Genomic DNA, 22,247 nt, shown 5'->3' with positions numbered 1-22,247 from the left:
TGAAGTCAAGCTAAGTTGAATTTGTTGATAGCAAACTCAAATGAATAATATATCATAAACCCTTTACACACCCATTTGATCCAAATTATTAAAAGTAGTTTTGAGAGCAAAAATAAAACAATTTTAAATTGAAGAATCTCCAAAACTAAACCCTAAACACATATGCCAAATGCAAACCAAAGTGTCTCCTAGACTCATCCATTAATCAAACCAATGAAAATTTTGAAAGGAATTTTTTCATATAGATAGAGATTTCACTTTCCTCAACTTTATTATGGTTTGAAGAAAAGAAAAGGGGAATAAGGGTATCAACTTCATGATGATTAGCATTTGGTTTTGAATTAATTAATAATTAATAATGAACAATCTCCACAGTACATATTCTATTGGTTAGTTTTTCTTTAATTAGTCACAAACCATATGGAATCAAATAATAAAGAAAACAAGGTATGGATTGAGACAGAACTAGAGGATGATAAAGAAAAAGATTAGAGATAAAAATTAATTAAAGACTAAAGTTGAGAGATATATATAAAAGAAACATCTCTCTCTAGGGTCATACTAGCTTAGCTTTGATTATAAGCTTAATAGAAGCATAATGATTATTAATGTGTTTATTTTACATGAAAAAAAGTTTAAGCAAATCTTGCAAAAAGTTTTGCTATTACCAAATCAAAACATCTACTCATTATTTCTCCACTCTCTCCAAAATCATCAAAGAATCCAAGCTTTGGATAGGAGCTAGGCTAGGGTTTAAGCCTTTTGGGTAATCTTCTTTTCTTTAGACAATCATCATATTACTCACTTGGAAATTCCTCCCATCACCCCTTTTTCATCTCAACTTTTAGCAATTCTTGAAATTTTCAAAACAATATTTGCTGATTTGAGTATAGTTAAAACGAGTCGAGAGATATTAGCAACATTATTTCTTTGAAACTGTATGTTCGGTTAAAGATTCCATATTGAAAAGATAAGGGACGTAACAAAAGTTTATAATATATATGGATTATTCATCTCATTGCCAATTGATCTTGAGAACGAACTCCTTGAAAATATTATATGGTCCAGGAGCCTAAAAACCTCAAAACGAGCCTCCGATCTAAAAGATCACCAATATTGGTGAGCTTAAAAGAGCCACCATCTTAAGATGGAACCATGAATATTTATATGTTCAAATTAAATTCCCCACCCTCGGTTTAATGTGAAGGGGCATTAATTAGTATTTTTCAAACTAGTATTAATAGATTTGTTTTTTAAATGTGAACAAAAATACATAATAGATCAATACTACAATTGTGTTGGAAGTGAGACCAAAATTCCTTATTAACTAGATAAGGGGAAAATATAGAAGTGAGAGACAATATCTCTATTGATATGAGACATTTTTTTAGATCTTTTGGGTAAAACGAAAAATAACGCCATGAAAAGTTATGCCCAAATAAACATTATCTAAAAGAGTTTGTAGTACATACAAAATTAGCAAATTCTTAATCCTATAGTAGACCAATCTAAATAGATTATATATACAAATCCAATCTATAAGCCAAAAACTACATTTTATATTTAATTTTTTTTGACCAAATATTTCTATACATTGAAAGTTAGTTCGAATGTGTATTAATATCTATGAGATTCCATCTCAGTAGCTCTTTTAGCTTATCAATTTTGGTCGGATCCTATTTTTGGATCAGATGTCTGTGAAGTCATATTTACTATAAATCATTGTGATTATATATATATATATATATATATATATATCACTATATATATATTTTTTGAGTAAACATTTGGATACGAGGAATTAACTTAAAATCTCTAGATTGGAGATATATATACCAATTAACATTGAACTACACGAGGGGTTGACAGTACATATTTATAAATTTAAATTTCTCATGCTTTTTAAAATTAGAAGTCGGCCTTTGATTAATGGAAAAGACAAAAGGAAGGCACAAAGTTAGAGAAACAAATTTCAAGTGAGTAATATTCTAGTAATTAATTTTTATTAATTAGTTTCAGTTCGTTCTTCCCATTGGATATGCTTCATGAATCCATGTGAAGTGCTGCCCACTTTTCAGCATTGAAATATGTAAATATCTATATATTTTAACAAATGAATCATCTTATTTTGTTTGTTTGTTTTTTTTTTCTTTTATTTTTTCCCCTCAATGTTGGTTTTAAGTCAAGTGGGGATGGTGCCATTTTTCCTCTTTAATATTGGCTTTTAGTGGAGATCAGGAATTCAATATATATTTGGCACTTTTTTCTTTCGAGAGAGGCACATTTAGATAAAAAGATTAGTTGGTGCCAAAAAAAAAAAAAAAAAAACTAAAATTTAACTTCTCATTGTAAGAGATGTTGGTTTGATGGTTAAGTTTTGTGTTATTTAAGGTAAAAGAAAAAAAAAAGATTTTTGTTGAGGTAGGATTTAGATCAAGGATGTACGCCAGAAGCTTGGATCAAAGAATAATATAGTGTTCAACCATTTAAGAGATATTTGGTTCATGAGTAAATTTATACATTTTGACGGAGAAAAAGATGACACAATCTATTTTAGATTTTTTTTTTAATGATCTTACTTTTAAGAGATATTTGGTTCATATGGTTAAATTTTGTGTTATTTAAAGTTAATAAAACAAAAAAGAGAGTACATAAATAGTAATTTTCCTTATTATTTGCCAACTTGAGCATATAGTCTCAAAAAAAGTTTTCCTTATTATTTTAGGTTTAAATCCTACAAGATTCAAATTTAGTCCAAATTTCAAGTTTATAAAACATATCTTTTACACTACCTACTATTTTTGTTTGAGATACAAGAGAAAAACACTAAAAACAGCAAAACAACCGATCATCATCAATAATCCTAGCAATTTCCATCGGACCATCTTATAACCATACGCAATCCAAACGCCAGTGAAGCGCCATTTGAGCCATTTGGTGAGCCGCACTATTTCCTTCACGAAAGGTGAAAAAAAAAACTAACCTGACCAGATTGAATCACCATCGTCGGAGGCTGTGAAGGAGACATCCCACCTCCGAAAGATCATCAAGTCCATTTTGTAAAATCCAAATGCACCGCGGAGAGTCGGTCTCGATCTGGATGGAAAGCCAACAACAAACTTGTCTGAATAGCCAATGTGCCTCAGCCATAACGACAAAAACATAGTGAGACAAGAAAAAGAAGGTGGGCTTCGACTCATGAATAACAACCCCTAGATTAGCACCAAACTAATCAGAGAGGTAAGCCGCGTTAGTGTTAACTTTATACAAGCCAGCTGTAGGGAAACGCCACTAGCAAGACATCTGAACCACAGTCGGGCCCCTCGAGACAGGAGGCAGTATCATCGCACAATAAGTTTGAACATAGTTGACATCCCAGGAATCCACCCCACCAATCGGATATTCCCCTAGGTTGCATGACCGGTTCTAGACATTCCATACTGCCCAAAGAAAGACTGCTGGTTCCTCAAAACCCCGCCACTGCAAGCGATCTTGAAGTTCAGCTAATAGGGAAAAAATATTCGGAATAGGCCGAGAATGAAGCAAACTCGAAAATGATGATTGACTTCAAATCGATTACACTACCTACTCATTTATTAAGAAGTCATAAACCTATAAATACACATTACACAAATCTGAATTTCTATCTATAATCTATAAAAGTTCAATTACATGTTAGATAAATTCAAATTTCCCATCTTCAAGTTTAACAAATCTATATTTATTAAAATTGAGTGAGCTAACACTTCCATTAGTACTTTTGTAAAAAAGAAAAAAAAGGCACTTAGACAAAAGGTCGAACTAATAAAGACTAGCTAGTTGTTGTATGAAAAATTAGGTTCATTTTATAACTTCTAACTACTCTTTATCCAAAAAAAGAGAAAGAAAAAAAGAAAAAGGAAAAAACCATTAGAAAAATACTCTAATTTAATAAGATTATATCTCTTAAAGTTGACATATTTTCATACAAGAGATTAGAAACAACCCTTTTAGAGAATTTGATATAAAAACAACAAGAAACCTTAAAAAAAGGAAATAAGAATTTGTATTAAGGGTCACTAATAATTAACTTTAGTGAAAGCAATCCTTAAATAAATGAAAAGATTGGTAACTTTACTATGTAAAGCAAAAGATAATATTTATTATTAAAGTATTCCCATTTGGGAAAGGCTTTTATAATTTCAAAATGGGAAGAGGGTCTTCAAGACAAAAGGAAAATGAGTGGAAGAAATGGGTCGGTTTGGTATTCTTAGTATCCATATTCCGACCATATTTTTTTAATTACTCAAGATAAATATATTCATAAATTTTTCAATTTTACTTTAATTTCAAAACTCAATAATACTCCATTTTAGTAACTTTGTATATCGGAAATTATTTTGTAAATTATATAATAAAAACTTGAAACAAAAGTATTTTTTCTTAGTTTATTTACCTCAGGAGATGTCTACATAGGATATAGAATTATATCTCACACAATATGTAAAGTGTCGGGTTCAATTCCAAAACAATCCAGATTTTTTAAATAACTAATAAAAAATTGAATAACAAGGATGAAAATAATATTTTATCGTCGTAAATGTTAAAGAGAACAGTACCCCAAGTACTATATTGATATAACTTTTACGACTTTCCTTTTGATTCATGCAAAAAGTTTCGTACCAATAGAAATATTTTCTTCACCTATGTATACATCATCTTCTTTTTTCTAGTCAATATGAGATTTTGTTTATCCTGAAAACTAAATAAACTAGAACCTTTGATAGTTAAAACAATTGAAAGTTTCGGAAAGTATGAAAATTTAGGATATTTAAGCTGTATTTATATCCTTATGTATTTAATATTCAAATTATGTTTCTACTACACATTCATTGAACATAAAATTAAAGCAATTATTTATTAACAAGATAACTTTGTGTTCTTTTTTTTTTTTCATAATATTTTTGAAATTGAATGTATAAAACCTCACCTTCTCTCCAAATGGATTTGATCATTTGAAATGGTTTGGTGGGTATGAGATTCTTAACAAAAAAAATTTTTGTGGGCTTCAAATTATTGACAAATTAATTTTAAGGTGTGTGGTCCAAATTAATATATATTATTCCATTGCCACTTAGAGGGCTTAAGAACCAAATCCTTCACATATAATTTTTATATATCCACCATATAAACTTTAAACCCATGTTTATTTAATAACAATCATGCTAAATTAACTCAAATGAAGTTGAAAGAGAATGAGTTCTCTCAAAATTTGTTGTAAAGAATTATTCAAAAAATTCTATCTGAATAAGTTCAATTACTCAAAGCATTAGTAATATTCTTCTTGAAGTTTGAATCCCCCTCTTTTATTTAATTATAATATTTTAAATAATAGATTCTTCAATTGTAATTATTTGAAACCATAAAATTTGTATCCATGCATACACATAAGGAAAAAAAAAAGGTTAAAAAGAGTATATTTATCTTTGATATTTATAGAAATAATATATTTTCAGGTTTCTTTAAAAGAATTTTTATTTAAGATCATTTAAAATTACAAAAAGAACATAAGTGAAGGAAGAGTATTTTTTATGAACTTCCAGAGAATTGCTCTTACTAGACACAAGTCAAATCAATAATGTTAACCGCTACAAATTCAATCTATTTTTGACAAATATTTATTAACTATATTATTGAATTAAGTTTAGGTTAGTTATTGATTATCTTAAACTGTTGTAACTATTAGGTATTCGTAGGTCTTAGTCTATAAATAGAGGGACCCACCTCACATTTGAGGTACGCGATTCTATTCCTCTTTCTTAGAGTTATAGATCTGGCTTAAGCGTAGGAGACTCCTCTCTCTATGTAGGTTCTGAGTTTAGGCCAATCATTTGGTCTGAGCTTTGCATGACAATCTAAATCGTGCTAAAAAAAAATATAACAATCAAGTTATTTGTGGATTTTAATAAGAAAATCGCATCTAAGCATTAGTGCACCCCACAATTCCATGCAAAAACTACCATTCATAGATCTCTAGTTTTGATGGTAAAACAACTTTCATTATTTCGAAAAAAAAAATAAAAAATTTGCTTTGAAGAAATAGTTACCGTCACATATTACTTTAGATCTTGTTTGAAAAAGTTATACTAAAAGTTTAAAACAAACGAAGGAATATTCAAAATTTGAAGCTTTTTGAGATTATTTTATAGTGGGCTTTGTTACAAAACATGGCCCAAATGGAGCATATTGGGCTTTAAAGCCCAGGCCCAGAGCACATTTGGAATTTTGTGAGAGGTAACTTTTGAAAAATAGCCTGATTGTTAGATTATATATATCAAACCAAAATTACATATAATCCACTGCTGGTTACGTAAAGGCCCTTTCACAAATATCTTACACGTTTAAAGTTGGTCTTCAAAATACGAAATATAGGTTCAAGCTGGCAAAAGTGGGTGGGGGTGTTTTTTAGAATAATCGAAATTATTTGTTCGTTGTACTGTAATAAATAGTTTTTTAAGTATAAAAGATTCTAAAACGACCCTAAAAAATTATGCTAATTTGAGTATAGCTCACGGTACATATTATGGATAGTTTGATCTCCTAAACTTAAAAAATAAAAAATAAAAACCCTAACAATCTAAGATTTTATCAGTGATTATATTAAGTTATAATTCTTAAAAAAAATTGACAACAAAAATAGAACTAATGGTCGAAATGTCGATGTTGATATCGATAGAAATATCGAAGTTCTTGTCTTACATAAATGTTAATGCGGATGAAATTTTCAGAAGAAAGTATGAAAATGAATAAAAAGTGTATTAAGTATTAAATCTAAAAATATAAGTAATATTTTATGTGAAAATATTTTTTTTAGCAGTATGTTAAAATGGTCATATAGATGGAAATTTAAGAAAAAATAATGGAAAATATTAATTATAACTTAATTATGACACAATTCATCAATTTAATAACCATATTCATAAACCTAAGTAATGTATTTGTGTAGCTAATTAAAATTTAAAATAATATCAGATAAGACAAATGGTTGAAAATAAATATAATTCCATAATATTAAAATTATATGGATATATAGATAATAGAAATTATATACATAGATAAATATCACAAATTTAATACAACACTTCATAGAAGCAAAAAATATCAAAGGAAGAAAGGAAAAAAAGATATGAGTAATGGGAGGGGGGAGAGAGGAGGCTGAAAGAGATATAGTGATAATTATTATAGATATATATTTTTCAATATATTTTGTTGATGTCAATTTCGACAACTGCTGCATAGATGCCATGTAGGTGCTATCAATGCTTTCGCCTCCAAGGTCTTAGTTGCTTGTAATAGTGAAATCTATAATCGGTATGGTGCTCTGTCGAATGCACTCCAATGCCTAAGTAAGAATTCAAATTGTGAGTAAACATGTATGGAGTAAATAGAGTAATAGAACAGTAATCTCGAGGGCGAGAGTTTGCTTGAGAGTGTGAGTCGAGTTATTAAAAGGAGTTGTGTAAGTGAGGATGACTTACTTTCATTAGGGTTGCTATTTTCCTTATATGTGAAGAGAGAGAGGTTTCCATGTGTGAGGCAAACATAGGGGACGGTATGCTGCACTTGGACCGCCTATTTGGGGTATCGCGACCCCATCCGCCTATTGTCTTCTTCTTTGAGTTTCGCCTGGGGTCCATGAGGACCATCAACATCCTCGTTTCCCATTTGTGCCGTAAATAAGGGTTGTGGTGGCACATTTGGGTAGTTCTCTAAGGCGTATTGTGCTTTGGATACAAGGTGTCAACAGTCTATATCTACTGGTTTGTTCTAGATGTCCAGATGCACTTGACCCTGTAGCTAGTGTATTTGAGATTGACTCTAGTATGCTTGATATCTATTAGTTTTTTGTTCGACCAGGTCCACACGGTTGGACAGGTTCAAGATGCGTGGTACCTCGATTTTACTCAATAACATGTTTGAAAAATTAGATTACTTCCTATATATTAAACCATCTGCCATGTTGTAGAATAATTTAAACAATAATTATATATCAGTATATATTGATAATTTATTGACGTTTCCAACATCTTTAAGGATTAGAGATGAGAGGAATTAGTCCCTAAGGGACAACTTGGATGACTTGAGGCTTCAAGGAATATCCTTGAGGTTTCGGGTTCAAGTCACAATGGAATGCAACTCCATTAAGCAATGAACCATTACGTATGTACGGGTATAGGGACAGTGCACATACCCAGGTGTAGGGGCAAAAAGACATCCTCTATAAATAGTCTTCTCTTTATTTCTTGATATCTAGTTTAGGCTTTGGATAGGCCTGATTATGAGGTTGATTAAGTCGTTGATTAAACAAAATGTTGTCATGGATGTTGGTGAAACTTCGTGAAATACTTAAGTTTCCACGAATTGTAAATAAAATAAGGAGTCTTTATCCATTACAGAAGATTTTGTTTCAAAAATATTCCATATGTTTCGTATTTTTGTCAATTTTTTCGGCTCTAGAAAAGCTTCTTTCGGCTCTAAAAGTATTATTGACAATTAAGATGTCAATGTGTGACAAAAAGAAACTATCTTTGAGATCGATTTTTGAGGAAGAACGATATTGTCACCTACTCTACATGTCAAGATATTGTCCCTCTACTCGATATGTCGACATTTAATTTCGTACATCGTACATCAAGTAGAACACTGATTCAAAACAATCTCAAGTAAGTTTAATAGGTATGAATTTCAAATTTAGACTTCATAGATTTGAATCTCAAACAAGTTATAGGTCCAAATCATGTTTTTTTGGAACAAAAAACTTCGATAATCAAGATTTTTATCTATGTGCATCAACTTCTAAGTTTTAAGCCATTCTATCCTATAACATATACATACATATACATATATATATATAAAGAAAATTTTAACTAATTTCATCGGATTGAATTTAATTCCCTTACAATAATTGAGAGTTTCTATTGTTAAAAACAAAATTTCAGCAGAAATATATTTAGGCAAAATTTTCTTCATATTACTTTTTCTAATTTTTTCCAAAATTTATTTTTTACAAATGACATATATTTTCTAAGAAGCCTTAAAAATGTCATAAGCACTCATAGATGACACTACCAAAGGCACATCAACATTAATATTTAGGAAATTCTTAATCGTAATTTTAGAAATAGAATAAATCTCTTTGAGCTTCATTAAGTTTAATATATCTCGCGATTATGAACATAACTCAATCAGTTTAGGCACCAACCTCCGATTAAAAAGTCGTCATCCGATTAAAAGATTGTAAGTTCGAATTCTCATTTCAACATCTTCGTGCTCAAAGAAAAAAATCAGGTACATATAACTCAATTAATTAAAATATAAATATATTCAACTAATACGTTAGAGAGTCCAATTCTCACTCTTAAATGTGGAACTAAATAAAAATCAATTTGAGCTTCTAGATTATTTCTCGAAGTAATTGATGGTAGTTTTCCATGGCCAGCTCATTCCATTCTTTTATTAGGCACCACCCTAAGTCCCACTTCTCTCATAGAATAATAGTACCCAAAATTATTAAGAGAGCTAGAAAGAAAGACACTTGGAAAAGACCTATGAACCCCTCTCTCTCTCTTCATTGATGTGCCTTTTCCATCATTCGACCATCTTGGTATTCAAATTTCCAATTTGTATATTAAATATATGTTAATCATATATATGATTATATTTATGGATAAATTATATACTAAAATTGATCCTTTTATATATAGTTTTCATTAAAGTTTATTAAACGTATCAACGATAATTAATGAGATATTGATAGATAAATAGTTCTATGATAAATTATAATTAGGTCTTAAAATATTATTTTAGTTTAAAGGTATAAATTGTTACGAAGATTAATTCAATTTTAATTATAACCCATCATGATTATTTTTTAACTTCCTCTCTTTGATTCTAAACCACAAAATTAAATAAATTTACTTCCTACTTTAAATAAAGGCCAAAATGAATCAATTTCTCAAACTTTACAAAAATGAAAATGAATTGAACTTTGCTTCATTGAACCATTACTCTCCATTCCTCACAAAACTTCGAGAAGGATAGTAGTGGTTCGTTTTAATTTGTTTCTAGTGCCATGCATTCAAGTTTTTTTTTTCTTTTTTCTTTATTTTTGTATTTATGTTTGACAATATTTTTTATGTGAATTTTGGTAGGGTGTGGTCCTCCTCCCTCTCCCACCAACCAAGTGACACATTATAAAGACCCAATCCTTTTATATATCTTTGATTATTTCTATTAGTTTATGTTTAATTTTAGTAATTAATTAGTTTCGAGAGATGTAAACACAGTCCCACGTAGTGAGAATGATCTAAGTGTATATCAGGAATGATAACATCTATATTAGTAAGAAGTCATTTGGTTACAAACTAAAAATCAAACCTTACAAATTTGAGTGTAAAATGGTTAAGTCAATGTTATACGGTTGGAATTTTCAATAATATATGGGATCGACCACACATGTATTTATTTAATACATTTTTTCTACTTAATTAGACCAAGAGAAGCGATTTAATTATGTGAAAGTCTTGGTTTAGAAAAGTAATTATAAATTGACCATGAGTAAAATGTGTAGATATCATCCCTTCCTAATTTGATGAGGAGCCAAATTAGAACTAACATTGTAAAATCGACCAAAACCATAATCGGCTACATATGGGTTATGGACCTGAAGTCGGATAACGTTTCACGGATTTCTCTCCATCTCTATACATAGAAACGACACTACTTCTTCTATTTAATAGAGAAGAGAATTGAGAGAATTAATAAGGCAAGTCGTGATTCTCCCAGACTTGGAAGATCAAACTCATCAACAACATTCTATTATAGATCAAGGCATGCTTCTGCTTATTTAGTATTAATTATCTTGAATCGTCATGGGAGACTCATCTATGACTTTAAGTTTTGAGTTTTAATTTTCCCAACATATACCCCTATAGAGATACAAAGAAACCGTTGTTCAAATAACTTTTTGGATCACCGAATGTAAATCCGCCCTCTATCATTTCTCTTCTATGAAAACCAATCCCACTTCACCTCTAGGTTATCTTTTTCCCTCTTTGGTTTTATGTCTCCCCTACAAATATAACCCTTTTTTTCATCCCTTCTTCTTCATCATTGTTCAAAGTCTAGTAGCTTCCAATCTCAATAATATACTAAATAAAGGGAAAAGGAAAGAAAGATTTCAATATCCTCATTGTGATGGTCATTTAAATATTGGACTATGGAGAGAGGCACTATTTGTTGGTTGGTGGGTGTGCAATTCTATTTCTTTTGGCTTCTTAAATTTTAGTTCCATTATTCCACCAACCACTCTTAGCACTTCTTCTTTACAAGTGTAGAAGAAAAGATGCAAAGAAACAATAGGGCAAAATATGAACCCTACACTTGTAAATTACTAGTTATAATTATTTTGCTTTAATTTGTAGTGCTAAAGAGAGTGAGCCATTTATGGAAGTTGATATGTCATTGTCAAGTTTTCTCTTATTCATCTCTCTCTATGTATATGGTAACCATCACTTGCACTTTGTTCATTTTTCTCTTTTAACCTAAAATTCGAGTTAACTTAATTACTTTAACGATACAAATAAGGGGTATACATTTTCATCAACATGTTTGTTGATACAGTATTCTGTCAAACACCACAGATCAGTTACGATCTAATTGGAGCGAGCTGTCGAAATGTGACCTTCGAGACAGTGAGACATGCACAAGGAACAAATATTCCGAGTCCAATTTAGTGTAAGTTCTAACTGTAGCAAGTCGTTCTCGGAATAAAATAGCGTACCTAGAATGTGGGGCAGAGTTTCCCATTTATAGGTAGGTAGGGAACAAGGCCGTTGGAACTGTTCTGACCCACGATTATAGTTGTCGGACCCCAGGTTAGTGGTCCGACCTGAGGTTGGATTCCTCAGATCGATGGAGCTTTGTCTTTCTTCTCAGCTCGACGTAAATTAAGTCGGCGAGTAGGAATGTTTAGGTTTAATTATCTTTTTTGGTGACTTCGAACTAAGCAGGATCGTCGACGTGTCGATACTTAACTTTTACCACCAACAATATTGATATTTTTATATGTCTATGATTTTTACATCAATATGGTGGAGGTATACCAAAATTTTCATAATATAAAACCGACGAAATATAAAATATATATATCAACAAATATTTAAACACAAGAAAAAATATATAAATCCAGACTTTTCGACTCCTAATTTTGTGGGATGGTTCAAGTGGCAATGAGGACCAATGTAAATAGCAAACGACTTAGAAGAAATGAGTTGAAACCATGATGGACCACCTACCTAGGATCTAGTAGGGGAATAGCACCAATATACTTGAAGTCAAGAGGAATTTCCTTTTGGTTTCCTCTCCTGTGGAATAAAAACAGGTCAAATCTTGAGATATATTTGACCCCAATTAAATCACAAAGTTTTCAAGTTTTGTTTTTCAACAAATGCTTCAGAAGCAGCCACTAGATCCATCAAATGATGATCATGATGTATCATCATGAAATATTGAAGAAAAAAGACATGTAATATTCAAACTAATTAAACACTGTTTTAATTTCTCTGAGTAATATTTATTGGATATATATAATTCAATACACGTAAATGACTGTGATTGTTACATATATATATATATATATTTTCCTATATATCAAAGTTTAATTTATTATATTTAGAGAGCTTAGTGCGTTGGAGAGTCACCTAAAGACGGCAGGACAAAAAAAACTCACACCTAACCCCATTTTATAATGAATCTACATTGAAGTTTCTTTTATGTGCGCAAATTATTTCTTTTTAATTAATATGTTTGAAGTTAGGCCGGCCCGAACAGTTTAGCGGTAATTAACCTCTACCTATTTTTTTTAGGTCCGAAGTTCAAATTTTATGTCCCAATTTATTGTGCTAAAAAAAATACTTGTATTGTTGTACTATATGCATATGAGTAAAAAATAATATGACAAAATTATTTATGTAGAAAATCAGAGGTTTTTTTTTTTTAAATTTTAGAATACGTTAAATATTAGATTTTAGGTCTAAATGATAGTTTAATATATATATATATATATATATATATATATATATATATTAAGGAGCTTTTAATTTATATTTAAACCCTAGCATCTTTATAGTTTAGAGAGTAGTGCCTCTTTATCCCTTGGAAAGCAAATATAGCGAAAAAAAAAAGATATATATGGTTTGCCCTTAATTAAGTCAGAACATTAGAAAGCTTACAATTGTATGGAATAAAGTTGGTTTAAAAGAAAATTATTTGAATGGTACAAGTTAAGTATAGTTCCCAGGAACCATAGTAAACTCATAGTTGTTGACATCGATATTTTCATCGATATTTTTATGTATCCATGAATTCGACATAGATATAAGAGTTAAATCGACATTTCCATAATATTAAAAAAAAGAGATAAAATGTAAAATATATCAATAAAATCTTACGACACAATATTAATATTAATTATTTTTAACTAATTTAGAAATATGATGAAATGTTTATTTATCAATTTAAATATTCTTTTACGGGTTTTTCTATTTAATTTTTATAATCTTTCAAGAAATATTCATCAATATTTAAAATCTTAAAATCTTGTTTAATATCAGTTCAAAATATGGAGAGCAGATAAAAGTGATGCAAGTGGTTAAAGATTAATAAACATCTGACTTGACCAGCTACAAATGATAAAGGGGTTGGCTATATGAAAAAGGGAATATGCAGCCAAGAAGAATTTCCATGGACTTTTGCCCTAGTGGGTTGGTATCATAATAACTCTACTTCATATGAAGCCTTTCTCCCTTATCCAAAAAATTGTACTATATATCGTCATTATCGACCATATAATTTTTAGTAATGAACGATCCAATTGATCTTAATTTTTAAAATTTTTTTCCTATTTCTATAACTTTAATTTAGAGGACTTTTATATGTGAGTCTCCTTTGAAAGGTGTGTTTGAGAGTGATTTTGGAAGGGTAAACTTTCATTTCCATTGATATGTTTGGCAAATTAAAATATTGATTTTAGAAAAATATAAAATCACTTAAAATTGATTTTTAAGGTATCATTTAGGTGGTGATTTTGAAAAATTAATTATTCTTAAATCTCTTTTTCCAAAATCACTCGTCCTACCATCACTCCCGAACACACGTTCAACTAAGTCCAGGTGGGCTATAAATAAAGCATTTAAGGGGGAAGAACTAACTTAAAAATTTACATTATTACAATCTTTAAAGAAAAACATGTCAAAATATCTATGGTTTCTATAGCTATTCTTTATTTGAAGTTGATTTTTAGAATATAGTGCAAAGGATTTGTATATATAAATATAGACACACACACACAAAAAGAAGAGAAAAGAAAAAACCTAAGCCTTAGCTTAATTTGATATTTGAATCCTATATGGTTATTAGTGGTTTACAACCAAACACATAGTGATGGGTTATTTGGTGGGTGTATGCTAATCCATTTGGTTAACTTTGGCAATGGCCTTACAGCAGCCTTTGATTCTGACTCCCACAAACCCTATCATCTATGCATAATTTTTTATTCCCAAAATGGTTGGTACAATTTTCATTCATTAATATATAATACTCTCTCATTACAAATATTAAATATCATAATATTTGATCTTAAATAATAATATCTAATCTTAAAGGTGATAAATGGAAAAAAAAAAAATAGTAATGTTATTAGATATATGAATGAAAGGGAAGTACACTTTTATATCATATGTGCTACTGAACAATCCTTTTACATAATAACACCATATCGATAGTCGTCGTTGACTTAAGCATAGTATAAATGGTTAGATATCTATGAATTCGAGTAAATTTTCTTTTTCTTTAACCGTAAAATCTATACATTCTCGGTTTCTCTTCCATGTCGGGTTTCATAACAATCTTCATATGCACTTGAGAAAGATTGAATCTCCCCCAACTTTTTTTTTTCAAACTCAAGTCCAACTTTTTGTGTGCTTTTATGCTTTATCGGCCAATTGTGGAATTTTGCATCAGCCAAAGGACAGATGTGTGAGAGCATCATCCCTTCCAAAATAAAAACCTTTTCCCGTACCAAAAAAAAAAAATCAAGAAAAAAAAATTAGAGAGAGAGATTATGGTCCTTGTAGAAATGATTGAGACTCAATTGGGATTCAAAATATTGATTTGAAAGGAAAGTAAACAAGTTAGACGCCAGGAAGGATAACGATTACAACTAAATATTTTTTGGTAGAATTATATTTAAATCATGTTCACCGTAATCCACTTTATTGTATTAAATTTAATCGAAACAAAATTTAATGGTCAATTTGAACACAGTTTAACGGGTTAAGTCATCTATTTTCGATTAAAATTAAAAGGCGGTGAGTTTGAACATCCTTACTCTATGTTGTACTAGAAAGAGAATAAAAAACAAAATTCAATGAACTTAATCTCATTTCTCTTATTGTTTAACAATGAATTCAATGAGTTTATCAATCCAATCATAAAGACCTCCTTCAACACAGTGTTACTTATATCAATCCGAATGAGATGAAAATAGTTCAAAATGTAAATTTTTTAAAGGTAGGTTTGGTAACATTTATGTATGTTTCTTGTTTTTCATTTTCATGTTTTTTTGTTTATTTTTATTTTGGAAACGAAAACGAAAATATATTTGGTAACCAATTTCTTTTTCTTTTCTTTTTTTTTTGTTCTCTAACATTTTAAATTAAAAAACTAAACATTTTAAAAGAAATTTAGTTTTCAAATAAAATATATTTTGCATTTTAGAAATAACAAAATAATAGGGAAAATGGAAATATTATAACAAAAAGGTGAAACTTGATTATCATCTTGTTTTAAAAAATTTCTACCTAAATTTAGAAATGATTCTTGAAAAATGAAAAACGAGAAATTTAAACCATTAATAAATATTTATGTTTCTTAAAAATCAGAAATGTTGCTCAACCAAGCTTGTTTTTTTAGATTTAGAGACTTAAAACCACAGTGTATATATATATATTATCTAAAAGATCAGTTTAATTTGATTTGACTTTTGATAATGGGATTCTCCCAACCCTTCAATGGCAACATGAAAAAATAAGTTACATTAGCCTAAGCAAATTCCTGCCCTTTTCTTCGAAAAGGGAAAAAAAAAAAAAAAAAGGTTTTGGCTAAATCTAAAACCCCATCAACTTGACACCTCAAGATCTCACAAATACCTATAAATAAGGGCTTCCCCAATCCCATTTCTTCCCAACAATCTCATCTTCTTCATTTTTTCTCTTTGAGGATTTTCACAAACAGTTGTTGCTAATTTGAGGCCATGGAGCTCACACTTAAATGTGGCTTTTTCTGCCTGTTGGCTGTGCTCTTGCCTATGTTGTGCTTCTCTCAGGATGGTTTCGTCGCTTCGAGAGCCACTTATTATGGCAGCCCCGATTGCTACGGGACTCCATGTACGCATCGTTCCTCTTCTCTTCTCTATTATACATAAATATTTTATCTCTTTAAAGTTTAACATTTTGATGCTATCGATTATGATCATATTCAGCGGGGGCTTGTGGATTCGGTGAATTTGGAAGGACAGTTAATGATGGCAATGTCGCTGCAGTTTCATATCTCTATCGGAATGGCTCTGGTTGTGGTGCATGCTATCAGGTATCAAATATCACATAAAAAATATGAAATAACTGCCCATATGAGTTTAGCTAAGTGATAATTGACATTTATCTCTAACCAAGATGTTATGAGTTCGAATTTACAAATGACAAAAGAAGAAGTGAACTCATTTTATTATGAGCAGTTGATCAAGTTATTAATAATTATTTAAAATTTACATCCAAATTATAATAAGGTTGGAAACGATTTGTAAACTATAAACTAAAAAATGATTGAACCCACTTGGAACTGATATTTTTAATGCACAACATGACAATTAGTTCATTTCAAAAAGAGGACATTTTCAACATAAAATTAGAAAAAGGAAAAAGTTTCATTCTTTAAATAACCCACTTGTGCTAATTAACTATTAATATTTAGTTTTTTTTTTCCCTATGTTATAAGTACAACAACAGATGAAAAATGTTTCTTTTTTCCCCAGGTTCAACATAAAAGAAAAGGGCAAAGTTCCCAATTTTTTAAAAAAATTACCCACCTAGCTAATTAACTAGGGTTAAACACTATTTTGATGGTTCTCCATTCAACTTAATTCATTTTTGGCTTATATATATCATTTTTAACTTTTGTTCATTTAGTTAGGGTTTCTATACTCTTAAAAACATCTATTTTTGTCTCTATATTTTTAGAAAGTGATCCTTTTGAGTTAATTAAGTACAAATAATAATATTCGATCTAACTTGTGATAATTTAATGTTAATGATTCAGGTTAGGTGCACCAATCCAACATATTGCAGTGATAGTGGAGCATATGTAGTGGTGACTGACCATGGTGAAGGGGATTACACTGACTTTATCTTGAGCCCACGAGCGTATGCAAAATTGGCCTATCCAAACACAGCCTTAGACTTGTTCTCTCGTGGTGTGGTGGATGTGGAATTCAGAAGGGTTTCTTGCCAATACCCTAATTACAACACTCTCAAGTTCAAGGTCCACGAGCACAGTAGATACCCTGATTACTTGGCCATTGTCGTCATCTACGTCGCTGGCAAAAACGACATCACCGCCGTCCAACTGTGGCAGGTATACGTTTTTCATTTTCGTAGTATCCACACACGGTATCAATACTTATGGGATGTCCATGTATATTATAAACTTATGCAAGGTCCCTTTCTTTTCAATGTGGGATCCTTAACATGTTCTCTTTAAGATCGTGGTTCTTTTGACTTATCGATTTTGGTCGGATCCCATTTTTGATCCGAATGCTCGTTTGACCTTATTGGATTATGATATCATATCAATATTCATATTCCATCTCGAAACCAATTGGCAATGAGAGGAGTAGTCTATGTATATATTATAAACCTATGCAAGGTCCCTTTCCTTTTCAAGGTGTGGGATCCTTAACAATAGGAAGGTTTGAGTTTCTAACCCCTGTGAAGTCATTTCCTCCTCGATTAATATCAATGACGAACCACTTTGTCTGGCTTTGGGCAGATTTTTAAATTTATTGTGTCTCATCAGCTTAAGCTTTCGAAAAAAGCAACTTCAATACTGAACAATCGTGTCGTTTTTGAGCTAATTAAGGTTTCGGGTGCGTTTGATGATGCAGGAGGATTGCAAAGAATGGAAGGGGATGAGGAGGTCCCATGGAGCAGTGTGGGACATGGCAAACCCACCAAAAGGAGACATAAAGCTGAGGTTCCAAGTGAGTGGAAGTTTGGGATATGGAAGGTGGGTGATGGCAAACAATGCCATCCCAAATTATTGGAAGGCAGGAGTTGCTTACGACACAGACATTCACCTCTATTAGAGCTGCTCCATAGAATTTCTTACAAAACCCATGTAATGAATTATTGTGTTGTAATATGAAAATCATACTTTAATTTTGTGTTTTGGTAGTTTAATTAGTACTAATTAAGCTGTGTGATCTTGCTTTGGTCTTTTATGTGGGTAATCTTCAAGTTGTTATTTTTGTGGGCATTTTGTACTGGTCAGGTGGGTGCAATAATTTATGTTTTATGATATGATTTGTGTACTTTTGGGATTGGCATATGTTATATAAAGGAAATATGGAAATAAAATATTAGTTCCACCAACTTATGTTTTAATGGTGTCTTTTCCTGCTGTCACCATGAACGTAGTTCAACAGTGATGGAAATGCACTCTTTTCTTTGAGGTTTGAATCTCTTTTGGAGAGTTTTTAGATCGATCTCTTTCGTACTTTACTTTTTTTTTTCCCTTCATGTTTAGTGGGCTAAACTAGAGATTGATGGAATAAAATATTCATCCATGTATTAATATATATCCTATTTTTATAAATGGGAGGGTTTAATATTGAAATTATGAATGGTTAGATATATCATATAAATATAAAATAGTCAATATCATGAATTTGAAAAGTAATAATAACACGAAAGGAGAAGTAATTTAGGAGCAAGGTTTTACCCTTCAAGATAAGTCGATATTTCAATCGATATTTTTTATATTCATAGATTCGACGTCTATAAAGGGATGAAGAAAATATAAAAAAAATATGAATAAGATATCACTAAAATATAAATAATGCACACTATTAAATAAGAATAGTTTTAAGGGTAGAATTTTATTGTTTTATTAAAATATTTTCATCATTTTTTTATTTTTATAATTTTTAAAGAAATATCTATCATCGTCATTTTATCAATATATATTTACATCAACCTTTTCATTAAATTGAGATCCCATTAAATTGAGATCTTGATATTTTTATCCCTTTTTTGGAAAAAAAAAATCTTAAAATTAATAAATAAAAAAAGAAAAGAAAAGAGAGGAAAATAGCCGAAAGTAAATTTGAACAAAAATAATAATAATAATATTTTTCTTTTTGAAATAAAAATAATAATAATAATAGGTCCAAAGTAAAACCGACCGTACATCGAATTTCAAATATTGTCGTTTAATTTCAACGGAATGGCGCGAAGACCAAAACTCGCTCAACGGTCCAAACCCTTTCAAATTCCCAATCTCTCTCAGTCCCTGCTCCAATTTGATCAACAAGAGTTCTTCTTTTTCTTCCAACTTGCGGTGATTTGGAAACACGACGCTATGGATTTTGCCAGAAGATGCGAAATTAGCTACGATCATCACGGCGCCGCGCCCGAGAACGAGGTCCGAGGAGCAGCGATCTGAGTGGCCGCTCGATCAATTATTCATCAAGGGCGGCTCAGATTCACAAATGGGCTCGGTTATGTAAGTATCTAGGTTAGATTGATGAAAATTTGTTGTGCGGTTTGGTCTATTGCTGTAATTAGAGTTCTCAGGAATTAGGGTTCCGAATTTCAACTGAAATAATTTGGGGATCGTGGGAGTAAATTCGATTTGCAGATGAATTCGTCTGGCTTTCTGATTGAATGCTATTGAAACCGGAGGAGTGCTGTTCCTTTGATGATTATTCTGGTCGAGGCTTGTGATTGGAAGCTCCTGGTTTACTTTAACGAGGAAATTAAGTGTTCTTGAAACAGAACTTCTGATAGATTACCTTTGTTTAGTAGATGGGTTTGAATTTGAAATGAAGTAACCAGGTATTTCCTCTAAAAATTGACTGTATTTTTTCTGTTTGTTTGCTGAGAAGCTGTTCTAGGCTCCTCTTTATGAAAACAAGAATATGGCAGTTTCAATGGAATCATCTCTGCTGATTACCCTGTATATTTGGAAATATCGTTTCTTGTTTTGCAAATATTGTTAGGGGTAAAACGAGTGCAAACACGTGGCCTTCCCCACCAAGACACATGTGTTTAGACAGGCCAAGGACGAGGAGGAAGGCCCCACACATGCCTGAGGCGGAGCTCAGCTCAGCTTCGACCGGCAGGAGATCCTGACCGGCGAGAAATCTACTGACATTCGATGGTTTGATGATTCTGCTATTAAAAGATCTTCCAATTGCGGGTAGAAACCCATAGAATGGTAGGTACAACCGCTACAATAACAGAGCCACGGTTCCCAATGCTCTCCTTGTATAAAACGTAGTGTCCGACCTTCCAAAAGGTACGTAATCTCTTACATTCTACATAAGCTTAGCTCAACACTAACTTGGACGAAGTACTAACTTAAGTTTTGAAGTATAGCGGTGAAGTACCGCACCAGTGCTAAGTTTTGCTGTAGGTAGTTCGACAGTTCACGCTAGAGTCCACCTCAAATTGCCTTCTAACAGTGTCACCTCGGCCAGAATGATACATCAACAAACTTGTTCTGAAAACCAGGAGGGGAGATTTGTGTATATTGCAAATTCTTAGATGGATAAGAGATTATGTTTTTTTTGTCCTGCTGGAGCTTGTGTGTGTTGAGATAGAGATTCTCAAATTGTGTTGTTTTTTTCATTGCAAAATATTCTCGCTCAGATATCAGATGCTATATTCCTTGATTACGCTGTTGGTCCACCTCCACTAATTCTTGGAGAAATTTCTCCTCTCCAAAGTCAGTTAAATAGACAACAGAGATTTTGAATTATTTAATCACTCATTTTGAGGGCTCGAACCCATAAGGTATTTTCAAACATCCCAAACTCTTTTCATAGAAACCCCGATCTCGGTCTCGCATAACACGGTCAGAAGATTCGGAGGGGGAGCAGCAAAAAAGGAGATTTGTTTATGTTGTGTAATGGCTTCTACTTGGTTTCTTTTATTCTATTTATAATGTTCATTTCTTCAGCTTCCATGTTGTGAATGGTGAAGTAAGAGTCATCTTATTATCTCTTGGTGTATTTTTCTAGACTTGTGAAAGTTGTAAACAGACAGGGCTAAGAAAAGGCTGACTTGTGAACAAAGCAATAATGGAAATCTTGTTTGTAGGATGAGCAAACAAAATTTCTTGATTTTAACAACCAGTGGGCTTTCTAAAAAATGTTGTCTAGTGAAAGAAAAATAGTTTTTTTTTTCTTCCAAACTTTTTAGAAATTGGAAGATGAGATGTGACAAAGACAATGAAACACATACATTTCACTTTCACACATGACAAGTCCTTTGGAACAAACAAGAGACAAATTCAAAATTCAATTGTAAAAAGAAATACACCCAAATTCTCAAGAGGTGTTTTCCACAATTGATCTAAAATTATAATCCATTGATATTAACCTTAAATGGTCCTACTTATCCATTCTTTTTGACTTTTTTGAGATGGCAAACTTGACTTCTTCGTATCTTGTTATAGTGGTTTGAATGGCTGCGTCAAAATCGAAGCCTACCCCATCATTATCCTCTGTCTACATAATATCTCTTTAGCAAGATTTTAAATGTCGAGGTCTCAATTTTTTAGCAATGTCAGAAATATCAATAACATGTTGATATCGATGACTACCAAGGGATACTAAAGAAATGTTATGTCTACATTAATAATATTTGTTCTTATATTTTGTCGATATATAGTGATACTATAAAAATGTCAATTAAAGACTCCTTTATATTCATGTCGAACCCATAGACCTATGAAAATGTCGACAGAAGTGTGCAAGGAATCATTGCTTGATGGAAGTTGCGTACTATGTGGCTTGAACCCAATAGCTCAAGGTTATTCCTTAAGGCCCCAAGCCACCCAAGTTATCTCTCGGGGACACAACAACAACTGTA

General features: G+C 31.3%; 1 protein-coding gene and 1 long non-coding RNA gene across 2 annotated transcripts; both read left to right on the top strand.

Moving 5' to 3' along the window:
* Positions 1-16,272: 16,272 nt before the first annotated feature.
* On the top strand, positions 16,273-18,743 carry EXLB1 (expansin-like B1). The gene is made up of 4 exons (XM_022303920.2): positions 16,273-16,484; positions 16,580-16,686; positions 17,413-17,727; positions 18,257-18,743. The coding sequence occupies exons 1-4, from the start codon at positions 16,352-16,354 to the stop codon at positions 18,455-18,457; spliced, it is 756 nt and encodes a 251-aa protein (XP_022159612.1). The 5' UTR covers positions 16,273-16,351; the 3' UTR covers positions 18,458-18,743.
* Positions 18,744-19,568: 825 nt separating this feature from the next.
* Positions 19,569-21,049, top strand: LOC148211033 (uncharacterized). The gene is made up of 2 exons (XR_015791347.1): positions 19,569-20,207; positions 20,372-21,049. It is a non-coding gene; the product is annotated as an uncharacterized LOC148211033 (long non-coding RNA).
* Positions 21,050-22,247: the final 1,198 nt, after the last annotated feature.

This window comes from Momordica charantia (genome assembly GCF_013281855.1).
Source record: "Momordica charantia cultivar OHB3-1 chromosome 6 unlocalized genomic scaffold, Mcharantia_2.0 BLBB01000006.1, whole genome shotgun sequence".
NCBI lineage: Eukaryota > Viridiplantae > Streptophyta > Magnoliopsida > Cucurbitales > Cucurbitaceae > Momordica > Momordica charantia.
Note: the sequence above shows the minus strand (reverse complement) of the source record. Positions and strands in the feature narration are given on the sequence as shown.

What these genes read in the sequence shown, in the direction of transcription:
- EXLB1 (XM_022303920.2), top strand. Translation starts at nt 16,352, where the DNA reads ATGGAGCTCACACTTAAATGTGGCTTTTTCTGCCTGTTGGCTGTGCTC. An exon ending in GTTGTGGTGCATGCTATCAG is followed by an intron (nt 16,687 to 17,412) that starts GTATCAAATATC and finishes TTAATGATTCAG; the next exon opens with GTTAGGTGCACCAATCCAAC. An exon ending in CCGCCGTCCAACTGTGGCAG is followed by an intron (nt 17,728 to 18,256) that starts GTATACGTTTTT and finishes TTGATGATGCAG; the next exon opens with GAGGATTGCAAAGAATGGAA.